This window comes from Monodelphis domestica, chromosome 1 (genome assembly GCF_027887165.1).
Source record: "Monodelphis domestica isolate mMonDom1 chromosome 1, mMonDom1.pri, whole genome shotgun sequence".
Classification (NCBI taxonomy): Eukaryota; Metazoa; Chordata; class Mammalia; order Didelphimorphia; family Didelphidae; genus Monodelphis; species Monodelphis domestica.
This window is the reverse complement of record NC_077227.1, coordinates 724,276,440-724,290,817: the sequence shown is the minus strand read 5'-3', so window position 1 is coordinate 724,290,817 and position 14,378 is coordinate 724,276,440. Positions and strand designations below refer to the sequence as shown.

The following is a 14,378-nucleotide window of genomic DNA, read 5'->3' as shown; positions in this document are numbered from 1 at the left end:
ACTTGACCCCCATTGCCTAGCCCTTACCACTCTTCTGCCTTGGAGCCAATACACAGTATTGACTCCAAGACGGAAGGTAAGGGATTTAATAAAAAAAAAAAGAAAAAAAGGGGAAAAAAGAGAGACCTATTAACAGATCCCCACCTACTGGTTAAGGATCCGTGTAATCTGTTGTTCCAGTTACAAATGGCAATATGGACAATCTTGTGTTCATGACAACTTAGATAATTGTGCATATTAAAATTGTAGTTTGACAGCTTTTGAGCTAAAAGCTAAAATAGACATTTACTAGAAAGCCTGAGGCACAAAATAAACACAATTTTAACATTTGAGGACCATTTAAGGGCCATTCTTAAGCCTCCAGAAAATCAATAAAAGCATTCTCTTGTTGCAGTCATTATCTGAAGGCATATTATAATAGCAATTGATATTTATATAATGGAATCTGCTCTGTCCATACTGCTGCCAAGTCTTTAGTAAGTGACTCTCTCCCCTCCTCTATTTTAGCTGCTCCCATGGACATAGATATCATCTCTCTCAATGTAGATGCCTTTGAAATCAACACATCCCAACCTCATCTCTCCCTGAGTCCAAGCCTTACATTTGAACAATCAATCTTTTTTGTTAAATAACTACGACCCTCCAGACACATTTTTAACTGTCTGTTGGATATACCCACTTGGAAGTTCCTTAGGCATTTGAAGTTGAACATAATCAAAATAGAATACAATATCTTTCTCTCTAAACTCAGGCAGCTAGGTGGTACAGTGAACAGAGTACTTGTGGAATCAAGAAGACCTGAGTTCAAATTCTGATGCAGATACTGTGTAACCATGGCAAGTCACTTGACTTTGAAGCCTCAGTTTCCCCATCTGCAAAATGGTCATTATAATATCAATCACTGCAATGGGTGATTTTAGGGATTAAAAGAGATGTCTATAAAGAGTTTTGCAACCTTAGAGTGCAACATTCAGGCTAGCTGTTGTCATAAAGCTCTCCCTATCTCCTTATTTGGTAGCAATCACCACCATTCCTCAGGTTCTGCAAGAAGGCAACAGAGGAGTTATTTTTAACTCTTCAGGCTTGCTCACTCCCACAAGCTTCACCTCCTCAACCAAGGCTGGGGAGTCCTGATACCCAGAAAGTGCTCGGTCACCATCTGAGCTCTGATAACCTGGCCAGAGCAGCCTGCTTGTTTATTAGGTTACCCTAACAGCAGGCAGGGGCCAGCAGCACATAGTGGGGCTGCCTGGGATGGAAGACAAGAAGACCTGAAGGTGGGTGCTGCTGAGTTGAGTCAGTCTGACCCTGTAGTCACACGTTCTGAGGAAGGGGCTCTCAGACCCTGCTAAAGAACAGGAACCTGTTTTACAATTGAGGAAAAGGCATGCCCCAGCCGTGGGGAAATGAGGAAAAAGAGCTTCATTCCTCCCATCACCATCTCTCCTGAGATCTCTTCTTTTCCCAGCTTCTTCAACTTTTCTCTCATGACTGAACACAGAAGATCTATGGAAGTGCCACATACTGTCCACCTCACCTCCTTCATTCCCCTCTGCCCCCATCCCATCTCATGCCCCAATCTTGGTGGGACAATCATCCCCCAAAGTCTGAGGACACAGTACTTTAACCCTCCCAGTTCCAGCCAGTGACAGGTTCCCCACTTATTTATTTTTTTTAAACCCTTTTAACTTCCGTCTTAGAATTAATACTGTGTATTGGTTCTAAGGCAGTAAGGGCTAGGAGGGCTATGCAATGGGAGTCAAGTGACTTGTCTAGTTACACAGCTAAGAAGTGTCTAAGGCTAAATTTGAATCCAGGACCTCTCATCTCCAGGGCTCATTCTCAATCCACTGAGCCACCTAGCTGCCCCCAGGTTTCTGGCTTATAATAACTATTACTGGGCCAAGTGAGGAAAGGAAGAAACTATATACCAAGGGCAGAAGGGTTCTTATTTCCATACATGAAATTTTGAATGAGAATGAACCCAAACATGTAGGGTACCATTTTTGAAATGCTATCATAGCTACATTACAATGGTGAGTAGGTCCCAGAACAGTGTAGTAGACAAGCCCCAAGACTGATAAATGACCAGGAGGAAGGCACAGTCAAAAGGCTCCTTACCAATACGACACAAAGCTCAGAATGCCTGCTGCCATTCTAGATGACGGCAGGATCCACAAAGAGCTTGAGAGGTCCAAAGGCCACTTGCCTACCCAAGCTCTGATCTCATCGCCGTCATTAAGTCTTTGGGCCTGATTCCTCCCCTCCACAGTGAAGGGGCTGGAACAGCAAGGATTTCCTTCAGCTCCGACATTCTGTGATTTCATAGCTCTTAGCAGAGATCAAGGGCAACCTAACTATAGATGTCTTCAGTCAAGTCTGTTGGACTAACGTCAAAGGTGAGCTTCCATTTTCTATAGGCCAGTACTTCATTCTAACAAGGCATTTTCGATTAAGTTTCAAAAGCTGTATTCTAATTAAATGGTAGCATTGAGGAAGGGCTCAAGTAACTGACAACGGCAATTAAAGGACATTTAGCTACTGCCTGGGCCATTTTCCTAGGTCAGGTAAAAATCAAGGAATGAAAACATATCTAATATTTAATCTTTTGAGTCTGTACAGTAGGATCCACTACTCCCTGGGAATAAAGATGAGGAACTTTTATTTTATTTTATGTTTTTAAATTTTAAATATTTTCCTATGGTTACATAATTCAGGTCGTCTACCACCTCTATCCTTCCCGCTCCCGAAGCTGACAAGCAATTGCACTGGGTTATACATGTGTTATCACTTGATACCCATTTCCATATTATTCATTTTTGAAATAATCTTTTAAAACCCAAACCCCAAATCATATACCCATATAAACAAGTGACAAGTCATGCTTTTCTCCCGAGTTTCTACTCCCACAGTTCTTTCTCAAAAGTCCCTCAGGGTTGTCCTGGATCACTGCACTGCTATTAGTAGCAAAGTCAATTTCATTTGATCGTTCACAATGTTTCACTTTCTGTATACAATGTTTTACCGGTTCTGCTCATTTTGCTCCTCATCAATTCATGGAGGCTTTCCCAGTTTATATAGAAATCCTCCATTTTGTCGTTCCTTACAGCACAATAGTATTCCACCACCATCATATACCACAATTTGTTCAGCCATTCTCCATTTGAGGGATAACCTCTTGTTTTCCAATTTTTCTGCCACCACAAAGAGCACAGCTCTGAATGTTTTTGTACAATCTTTTTTATTATCTCTTTGGGGTATAAGCCCAGTACTGGTATAGCTAGATCAAAGGGCAGGTATTCTTTTAAAGTCTTTTGAGCATAACTCCAAATTGTCTTCCAGAATAGTTGGATCAATTCACAACTCCACCAGCAATATATTAGTGTCCCAATTTTGCCAGCATTTATTATTTTTCTTTACTGTCATATTAGCCAAAGATTAGGAACTTTTGAAAGCAGAACTAACTCAGGGGCTCAATGCACTGCGAGCCAGACTTAGAGATGGGAGGTTCTGCATTGAAATCTGGCCTCAGGCATTTCCTAGCTGTGTGAAACTGAGCAAGTCACTTAATACCAAGTGCCTAGCCCTTACTGCTCTTCTTTTTTTAAAAAATAACCCTTACCTTCCATCTTGGAGTCAATACTGTATATTGGTTCCAAGGCAGAAGAGTGGTAAGGGCTAGGCAATGGGGGTCAAGTGACTTGCCCAGGGTCACACAGCTGGGAAGTGTCTGAGGCCAGATTTGAACCTAGACCATTTGGACCTCCCATCTCTAGGCCTGGCTCTCAATCCACTGAGCTACCCAGCTACCCTCTCTGCCCACCCTTACTGCTCTTCTCCCTTGGAACTGATAGTATTAATTCTAAAAGGGAAGACAAGTTAAAAAAAAAAAACCAGCCTTAACTCTTCAGACAATTTGGGGACACAACAGTTTTGCAAACAGTGTGATCTCCTGACCTAAAGGCTTCATCCAGGAGACACTCTAGCTTCCTTCCTGGGGCAGTGGGTACATTAGATAAACCTGGCTGTCACCTTGGACCTACAGTTCTTCTGTAATCCTGTAAGACTCCAGCAGGCAGTATTCACTTTCTTCTGGCCATGACCGAAGCAGCAGAGAGGTTAAAAAATACAGCTATGAGATGAAGCCAGTAGAACTAAGGAAAAAAACCCAATGGACTTTCCTCTGCTCTTGCTTAGCCTTCTAGGCACCGGGGCTATTTGCCTCTAAGGAAACTCAGGGTTGTGTGGCTACAGGGAGGACTCTGCAGCTCCTGGACAATGGCTACCCTTGGCAGCAGAAGCCCAGGACCAGGAATGACTGCGATGAAGAGCATATGGAAAACAACGTCACGAGAAATAAAATCCGGCAAAGCCATTTTCTTCGTGTGTTCATTAGGAGAGAGAACGATAACTCGCATTTCCATCCTGGGTAGTCTAGAGGAGCAAACAGCCTGGAGAGATTGGGTCCTGCCTAGATGAGCACCAGGGCCAGCATCAAGGCCACATGGCACATAAGCTCTCAGAAAGAGGGCTGGAGCAAGAACAGCCCCCACTCTAGCTTGTAGCCAGTGCCACGGCATGGCCTCTTCCAGAACATTAAAGTCTGTTTGGTACTCCTCACATGGCAGAGGACACAAAAGACAAAGTCAAGGACAAGAGGAGCTCAGAAGAGGCATGTGGTGGCCCTCAGCTTCCATACGGTGATGAGTTAATGAACCCTACTGTAATGCAGGGAAAAAGAGGAAGAGCCACTTGTCCTGATTATTCAGAGAAGGAGCTTATTACTAGCTATGAGGCAGAGAAAAAGCACTCCAAGTAGGCATTAGGGGCAATTCTTCTTTCCTTTACAGCATTGTGCTTTGGGCACTGAAGGCTCCAGGGAGGTGGCTGGTAAAGGAGTCCTCTTAAAGGCTCAGGTCCCTCCCCTTCCCTTCCCTGTGCCCCCACCATGCTCACCATGGGATACCTTTTCACAGGGCTCTCTATGGTGCTTGATTGATTTTTTTTAAACCCCAGGACGTACGTGGGGATGTGTGGAGAGCTATCATCAGCAGCGTGCCGCCTCCCTAAACTCTTTCTTCATGGCTCAGGAAGGAAACCACACTTGAGAGAGGACTATAGCTAACTGGAGTCAGGCAATGGAGAGAACAGTGGGGGGACAAGGATCCCCTTGAGGGTGGGGAGCAGCCTGGAAGCTGGGAGGGCTTTCGGGCAAGCCTCGGGTGACACCCTCTGTGCACATGTCCCCCTCTGAGGACCCACACAGTCCCTCTTTACTTCCTAGAAATGGGGCCAACCTGCATGGACTTTCCTCACCCGGGAGTTTCCTCTGCCAGCGGCCTCCCTAAGCCTATCCCATCTGAACCCAAGGCACTTGGAGCGAGCAAAACCTGATGTATCAGATACAAATGAAAATAGATCCTGCAGATAGAGAAGAAGCAGCATAACACTTAACACTGAGCCCCTTTAAGCTGACTTCTCTCTGCCTATTTGATGATGACAGTGCTAGTTAAAAAAAAGAGTAGGGAGCAGCTGGGTGGCTCAGTGGATGGAGAGCCAAGCCTAGAGATGGGAGGTCCTAGGTTCAAATCTGGCCTCAGACACTTCCCAGCTGGGTGACCCTGGGCAAGTCACTTAATCCCCATTGCCTGGCCCTTACACTCTTCTGCCTCCAAGATGGAAGTTGAGGGTTTAAAAAAAAAAAGAGTAGTGATGACCTAAAGGATCTATTTCTTCAGCACCAGCAAGCTTCAATTTTAATTATGATTAAAACCAAGACAAAGCGAGCTAAAGCCATAGCCCTTAAAAAGGCTTAGAGGAAGGATTTCTGTCCTGATCAGCTGAGATGAGTCGGCTCAGAGTACCCGTGTCCAGGGGCAATTCTTTATTAGTCTAGTTACCTGAGTTCCACTGCTGGAGACCCCACCATGAGCCCCAGCCAAACATCTCACCGTGCTTGCCGTGAAGCACAAGGAAAACCAAGGAAAAGAAGAGGAGATGGAGTCTATCCTAGATTATTACTGCGCCTGGGAAAATATCTTAGTGTGAACCACCAATGGGTCTCTCTCCCCTGATGTCGGCCTCTGGGTCATCATAGCAGAGCCCAAGCCCTGCAGTACAAACCCAGCCAATGACTAGACCAGGGTGGCTAAGTCCTGAGAAGTTCATCACGAGAAAGCTGGTTTCCAGGTGAAGAACTTGAAGACTGTCTAAGAAAATACAGCAGCTGCCACCTTCCCTGGTGGAAAATCATGGATTCCCAAAACATCCCATCAGTACTGCCTTCTTCTGGCTAAAGGCTTATTCCAAGGCAAAGACCCACCAGGACCAAGTTTTTGGTTTCTCAGCATTAATTTCCCACAAGTCAAAAGGTCAATACTGGGTATTGATTCCAAGGCAGAAGATTGGTAAGAGCTAGGCAATGGGGGTGAAGTGACTTGCCCAGGGTCACACAGCTAAGAAGTATCTGAGGCCAGATTTGAACCCAGGACCTCCCATCTCTAGGCCTGGCACCGTCTAGCTCTTGATACCCAATATAGGAGTTCCTGTTTGGGAGCAACTTTGCTGGGACATCAAAAAGTCTGCATAATCTTTACACGCCAGCATCTACTCCACGCAGTCCTTAGGAATCTGTTCCTGGCCCGCACAAACTCAGGCGATAGAAAGACCACAACTTCTGGGCCTGGGAGCTTAAACCTGCAAAGTCAATATTCATGGACACAGAAAACTGCCGCGGCCAACAGACCTAGAACAGAGAGCAATGGGACAGGCAAGCCAATATACCGTCCCGAACATTTTAGCCTGGTTAAACCCATCGAAGACTTGCCGGGGAAGCCCTCAGAGAAACAAGGGCAGGAAATGAAACAAGTTAAAAGTTCCTTCACACAAATCCAAGCAAGTCAAAGAAGCCACAGATCCCAGAGCTCATGACTGACGGAAGCTGGGGAACCCGGAGGGCCCAAGAGACAGTCTTCCTTCTCTGCAATCTGTGCGTCTCAGTTTCTCCAGCCATAAAACAGGGACAGTCATAGCCCGTCTTCCTCACAGAATTGTGAAGAACAAATGAGAAAGAATGAATAGAAAGCCTTTTGAGAATTTTAAAGCACTACAGAAATAGGAGCTGTTATCATCATTCAATGAATCAATCAACAAACATTTATGGAATCCCTGCGATGTGCCAGGTGAGGAGGAATCTGACAAGCCTGCCTTCCAGGAAAATAGCACACACAAAGGGAACACAAGGCACTTTGGGGGAAGAGGCCCTGGTCCCCCTAACTGCCAGGGTCACTGAGTCAGGTACTCGGGCTCGTCTGGAGAAGTGGTTCCAATGACCCGACACTGCATTTCCATTTATATGTGCACTACAAATGACTCAGGAGATGGCTGGGCTCTGCAGGAACACTCGAGTTCAAATTCTGCCTCAGATCCTCACTCGGGTGACTCTCAGTGAATCTCTCAGACTCAGTTTCTACATGTATAAAATAGGCATCTTGCCAGGGTTCCAAGGAGGATGTGGAGTGCCAAGCATACACGAAATCACTCCAGGAATGCTCACTATTGTTATGATATTGTCTGGAGCACAGAGGGTAAGTGACTTGGCTCAGGGTCAGTGGTACTGCTACTGGCATCCATATCCAGGCCTCCTGATTCCTTGCCAGGTCCTCTTTCTATTCTACCTTGTTCCCTCCAGGCTCCAAGGAAAAGAAGGAAAAAATACAACTCCAGTGGATCTCTAAGCCCTTCAGCCCAGCCAGATGACCTTAGGCAAGTCCCTTCCAGTCTCCCCACCTTAAAAATGCAGGAGCTGGGCTTAATTATCAGTGGGCTTCCTATTGGCTCTAAAATTCCATCATTTTATTGAAGATGCTTTGAATTTTCAAGAGATGACTGCTAGGGCTAAAATGGTAACGTGGGGCTCAGATATTGACTGGCACCTCTGCTCTTTGCTGCATTTTCATTTCCAGAGCCATCATTAAAAGTTTGTCCAAACAATGCCTCTTGTTTGTTTTTAAAGGGCTTCAAAAACAGACAGAACAACCAAATCACACACCCATCCATTAAGGTCTGGGGAATGGGAAGAGAAAAAGACAATGGTCTCACAGCTGAACACAAGCACTAGATCTTTCCTTCACTCCCTCAGATGCTGTAGTCAAAGCTGCCCAGTCACCAGCGGCAGTGGCAAAGGCTGGCACAGAAGAGCCCCTACACAAGCTTGGTGCCAGGGTTCTGAAATGACACTGAATTAACCACTGATGCACCTACCTGAACCAGCCAAATGCCATCTTTGGTGTCTTCCACGAGCTCATAAAAGTGCATTTCACCACTGAAGTTGGTGCTAGAAGCAGACTCGGAGGCTTCTTCTTCCTTAAGGGCAGAATAAAGCTCACCCTCCATCAGGTCTCCTAAAGAAGGACAAAGAGTTATGGAAACAGAACTTCAAAGAGGACAAAGGGGTAAATATTCACCTCTAGGCCCACTTCTTCCACAAGTTCTAGAATTAAGTATGTTTTACATAGTTAAACACTTTATCGTTGTGTTATGTATTAAGATAAAAATGAAATTTATATTGATATTGCCCAATGTCTATCAACAGCTAAAAATAAATCTCAATAATCATATGACTTTGCACAGTGTATCTTTTTACATAACTCTATAAATAGTCTGTTAAATAACTGTCATTTTAAAGATTTAGAAACCCAGATGTGGAAGCATTGGCCAGAGGTCACATAGAAAATGAGTAATGGAGTCTGAGGAATGGTTAAGGGTCAAAAATGGGACCTGTCAGAACAAGCAATGGAAACACAACTGAATTTTCACTATCAATTGGACTCTGAAGAAAAACACCTCAATAAAGGCAAAGATTTTGGGGGGGCAGCTGGGTGGCTCAGTGGATTGAGATCCAGGCCTAGAGATGGGAAGTCCTAGGTTCAAATCTGTCCTCAGACATTTCCCAGCTGTGTGACCCTGGGCAAGTCACTTGACCCTCACTGCCTAGTAAAATAAAATAAAATAAAATAAAGGCAAAGATTTGGGGGGGGGGCAGCTGGGTGGCTCAGTGGATTGAGATCCAGGCCTAGAGATGGGAAGTCCTAGGTTCAAATCTGTCCTCAGACATTTCCCAGCTGTGTGACCCTGGGCAAGTCACTTGACCCTCATTGCCTAGTAAAATAAAATAAAATAAAGGCAAAGATTTTCACTTGAGTAGCTTTAATTGGCCAAGGAGTAAAACTCAGTACTGTCCATCCTGACAACAGCCAAACTGTCCTCTGCTAGTATCAGCCTGGTAGCTTTTAAGGCTCTCAAAGGCTGTGGTTTTCCGACAACTTTAATTTTACATAAAGTAGAATCAAAGTCCTTTCATCTGGCTGCCTAAAAATGACAATATTCTTCTTCTCCAGCAAATCGCTTTGGTAAGACAGATCTCATTTCTGCTATCAGGAGGGCACATTTATTAGTATGCACCTGATGAGCCTTTTCCTTTGGTTAGCTCAGGGCTTTTCTTTGTTAGAAATCAACCCCCGAACAAACCACACTTGAAAATAAAGGCTACAATTCATCCTTAAAGGAAAGCCAGATGAACTTTTATTTTTTTGCTAGAGAGAACGTGGGTTTTTGCTGCAGTGATTCAGGTATGCACTTCCCAAGCCCTCCACGCCCTTCACTTCTTGTACCAAATAAATTCCCCTGAAGGGTTACAATGTCCATCTACCATATTACAATTGCTACAAGGAACTAAATAAGTAAATAAAGTAGCCTCCTAAAAGCAGAGCGCAGGGAACTCTAGAAACAAACAAAGAACCATCCATTTCAACGGTTACACCTTACAGAAACCCAGCCTAGCATTCCCCTCCCAGGAAGGAAAATTCAAAAGCAAATAGACATTTCTTTGTGGGCAGGAAGGAACAAGGAAGAACCCTTTTAGATCAATAATACTCCTCTAGCAAAGAGGAAAATGAACTTGGGGGGTTGGGAGGGGGCCTGGGAAGAAATTCAGAATTCTGTGGCAAAAAAGTTAAGGTTAACGTTCCTCCCACTGACAGTGTCAAGTCCATCTAGGGAGCAGCAGACAAGCCAGGCTACATTTGGTTTCGCTTTCCGGGGTTTTAATCCATTAACTCACGGCTGTCAGTGCCAGTGACTTAACAAGGCAGGAAAAATGGAGATCTAAAGCCAGATAAGAAAGGCTGGGTGCAGGCAGCCTCCCAAGTGCCCTTTTTGGAAAAAGGCGGAGGGGGGGCCCTTAAACTTCCCCCATCTCGCCTAGGGTTCACCCTCTGCACAGGGCATGATGAACCATGTAGGTACAGAAGCGTGTAAATGCCATCGATGGGCCTAACCAAGCCCTGATTTACCCAGAGTGCCAACAAGGTTAACAAGGCCAAGTTGCCTTGAAATAGAGTTGAAAAGAGTTATTTTTAGATATACACACATACATGTGTTTTACATAAAGATTATACATACAGGCACATCTATAATACATATACACATACACACATGGGGTGCATGTATACATGCGCGTCAACACAAAACGGACCTCTCCACAGGCACCCATGAAAATCTCTTCTACAGACAGATTCCACATACATGTGCGTGTAGATGGCAATTCACAAACTGAGTGTGCATGTGTTCCACACGCGACGGATAAACTGAAAGGTCAGAATGCCAGGCCCCAGCTGGATTTTTTCAACTGGTCCAAAATTCTCGTCCATTTCTGTGCCAAAGTCAGTTGCTGGGAACATCAGGGAGGAAAGGTTCCTGCCTACAAACTTCCCCACACAGGGAAGGAAGGAATCTCCCGTTTTCTTTGAGGACTGGGCAACAAACACATTTGCTTAGAACTTCACAAGATTGCCAACGTAAAACCCAGCTCCTGTTGATTCTACTTAGGGAGGGAAAACCCCCAGCCTAGAGAACATTCCGGGCTGCAGTGCTCCATCACCAGGATAATTACCAAGCCTTACATACCACCAGGAGGTCTAATAGGCACCTTGGCATCATGGGTAAAGAGTTGCCCTCAAACCATGGCTTCAAGTGTGGCCTCTGACACATAGAGGTGTGACCCTGGGTAAGTCACTAGCCTTTTAGGGATTGAGACAACTTAGACTATGTGAATTGGGGGGCAGGGGGCAAGCCGCACTGGGAGGAAGGGAGCTTTCTCTGCCAGTGAAATCAGAGGGACTTGGATACAAGCAAAGCTTATCTATGGATATTTGATTAGATTCTAAGATCCAGGTGGCATCACTGGATTCCAGAACTGGCCTCTAGCATGCCAGAAGTCCTGCTTTGGACACACTGTGGCAGTGTGGGCCCCTGGGCAAGTGTCTGGAGCCCTCCGTTGTTCTCTAGGCACTTCCCCAAGAGTCTAAGTTGCTGGGAAGGGGCCCGGGTGCAATAGGACCCCAGGTGCGGTTCCTGGCCCTCGGGATCTCAGCTCTGCTCATCGGAATCGTGGGGCCCCAAAGTGTCCTCCCAGCCCGGATTTGCTCCCTTACCGGATTTTTCCACCAGCTCTCGGACATCCTTCTTCTCGGGTAGTCCGGAGTAGCCCAAGCCCCGACACTCCAAAATGGTCTTGAGCTTTTTAAAACTCAGCGCCACCGGGTCCACCAGCTGGGTGGCCAAGATGCCCGTCTCATACCAGACAATGGCCTCGAAAAACCTGGCCAGCACGAAGAGGACCAGGAAATAGAGCAGCAAGAAGAAAAGCTTGAGCCACATCTTGGCTTCCCCGGCCTTTCGGGGAGAAGGCGGGACGAGCAGACAGGCAGAAGGAGGGGGGGGCGAAGGAGAAGGCGCAGCTTCAGGGCCAGAAGGAGCGCGCTGCAGGAGCCCAAGGACGAGGCCGGCATCCCCCGGTCATTCAGGAGTCATGGTGGCGGCCGCGGGCCGGAGAGGAGGCCGGGCAGGTGCGGTTACAGACTTGGCTGGGGTCTCTCAGAAGGGGCCCGCCCAAGGGGCTGCGCCGGCGACCACCGGGGACAGGCCGAAACGTGGAGACCAGGAACTAGGGGAGGCCCCCATCAATTAAGCGTGGGGGCCAAGGTCAGGTCCAGAGAGGGGAAGGCTCCCAGCAAGGGGGCGCGCCTCGGGGAGAAAAAAACAAAGTGGGGAGGCTGGGGGGCAGCAGAAGGAGGACAAGGCCCGAGCTCGGGGGCAGCTCCGGGGGACTTAAGTGGGGCTAGAGGAAGAGACCAGGGAGAGCGGGGTGGCCCGAAGAGGAGACAGGCGGAGACAAGGCTGGGGGGGGGGGGTTAGCTATAGGAATGGGCAGAAGACAAGAGGCTGAAGGAGAGGGCAGTGGGGCACAGGGGAGCTAGAGGAAGGGGCACAGACGAGGAGGCTTCTGAAGGAAGAGGCAGAGGGGGACTCTAGCTAGGAAGGGGCACAAACGAGGACATTAGAGAGGGCAGGGGGCACAAGAGGGGATATAGAGGGGCAGAAGGGCACGGGGGGGGGTGACTAGAGGAAGGGGTACAAACGGAAGGCTGAGTGAGAAGGCAAGGGGACACGGGGGCTAGAGAAAGGGGCACAAACGAGGAGGCAGAAGGAAGGGGCAAAGGGGCACAAGCAGGAGGGGGCCCAGGAGCTGCTGGGAGCGCCGCGGGCCCGGGGCTCAGTCACTCCCCGAGGCCTCCGCCCGCCGGGCCGCGCTGCCCAGAAAGGCGAGGGTGGACCCGTCCGCTGTTGCTGTCGCTGCCGCAGGCGCGGGCGCAGGCTGGGGCCGGGCCGCCAGGCCACAGCGGGCACGTACGCCGCGTCTCCCGCAAGCGACCGGCGGCTCCAGGGCGCGCTGGCCCCGGCCCGGGCCCCGGCCTGGCGGCGGCGCGGGAAGGACGAGCCGCAAGGGGCCCACGCCGCCGGGCCCGGGACTAGTCACGGCGCGGGAGGGTGGGCTCCCCGCGCAGAGCCTGGCCTACGCACTCCCGGTCCGGGATTCCCCGCTGCCCCGGGACCCCGAGCGCCGAGAGGCGATCACAGCTAGGAGACGGAGACTGAGACGGAACCGGAGACGACGACGCCGCCTCTAACCAGAGGCGGATCAGCTGCGGCCGCGGCCGAGCCCGAGACATAACAACTGACGTCAGCGTTGGGGCGGAGCCTGGACAGGGCGGGGCCTTAGAGCCAGGGCGGGGCCTAGACCGGGGGCGGGAGGCGGGAGGCGGGGCGAGTCCCCCTAGTGCTTACTTCGGGTGTTCTTCTGTCCCCTGGAGACTTCCATGCTGGAAATGGGAGAAGGAAGAAGAAGGAGGAATAAAGAGTAAAAGGAAGAGAGGAAGGAATGAAGAAAGAAGGGAAGAAGAGAGGGAGGGAAGAAAGAAGAAAGGGACGAAGGAATGAAGGAAGGAGGGAATGAGAGAGGGGGAAGGAGGAGAAAAGGGAGGGAGGAACAGAGAGAGGAAGAAAGAAAAAGGGAAGAGAGAAGAGGAAGAGGAAGAAAGTGGATGGGAGAGAAGAAGAGAGGAAGGAGGAAAGAAGGGAAGGAATGAGCAGAAGAAGGAAGGAGGAATGGAAAAGGAGGAAGTAGGGAAGGGTGGGAGGAAGAAAGGGAGGCAAGAAGAAAGAAAAAGAGGAAATCTGACTGTACTGTCATATCTTCCCCCCACCCTCTTTTAAGCTTCCTTTAAGTATCATTCCCCCCATTACTGTGTAAGCTCCCTAAAGGCATAAACTGTTTTTCTTTCTCCTTTTATTGGATTCCTAGAGCTTAGCCCACTGACTGACACATAGTAGGAGTTTGCAGATAGTCAATACTTGTTGACTTCATGTTAGATTTTATTTATCAGAGGATTTGGAAATGTGTGCTATATAATTTTCTTTACTAGTGTGTGATATTGTTACACACATTTCTATTAAATGTAATTCATATCTATATCTATGTCAGTCTTTGGGTTTTTTGTCTTTCTCCCTGCATTCTTCCACTTACCCAGCAAAGCCTGGACTGGCTTGGGGATTTGCAAATCCTTTAATCCCTGCTCCCCAGTTTCTCTACCTGTGTTGTGGGGATTATTTTTTTTCTTCTGGTCTCTGGTTTTGACAGTGTTCTGGGCAACCTAGACAAAGGTCTCTGAGTGTTTATGTATTTAAAGCAAGTGCAAAGTCCTGTGTATCTTTATCTTCTCTGGTACTGGAACACCCTTATATAGAATGACTTGTGTTAATATTAGACAAACTCTGGCTTGGGAAGGACACCTAACACTGTGTTCTAATACAGGCAGGAACCAAGTTCATTCTTGAGGGAGCCTGGACTCCAGAGAGATTAAAAGTTCCTTTTTTCATATTCAGTGTCTTTTTGTACCTCCATTTCAGAGCAGAGGAGAAAATTACTTAAAGCTTAGGCTTGTCTCTTGTTGAAAATTTCTCCAAGTAGGACAGCTTGG

The 14,378-nt window shown here is 47.6% G+C and overlaps 1 protein-coding gene across 1 annotated transcript in view; it reads right to left on the bottom strand.

Moving 5' to 3' along the window:
- The window catches only part of RNF103 (ring finger protein 103), a 28,342-nt gene extending 15,256 nt beyond the window's left edge, over nt 1-13,086 (bottom strand). The window contains exons 1-2 of the mRNA XM_001363640.3: nt 11,493-13,086; nt 8,263-8,402 (exon numbers count right to left, since the gene is read on the bottom strand). Coding sequence (XP_001363677.2) covers nt 8,263-8,402; nt 11,493-11,718 — 366 coding nt within the window. The 5' untranslated portion in view covers nt 11,719-13,086. The remainder of the gene's footprint in view (nt 1-8,262; nt 8,403-11,492) is intronic.
- Nucleotides 13,087-14,378: the final 1,292 nt, after the last annotated feature.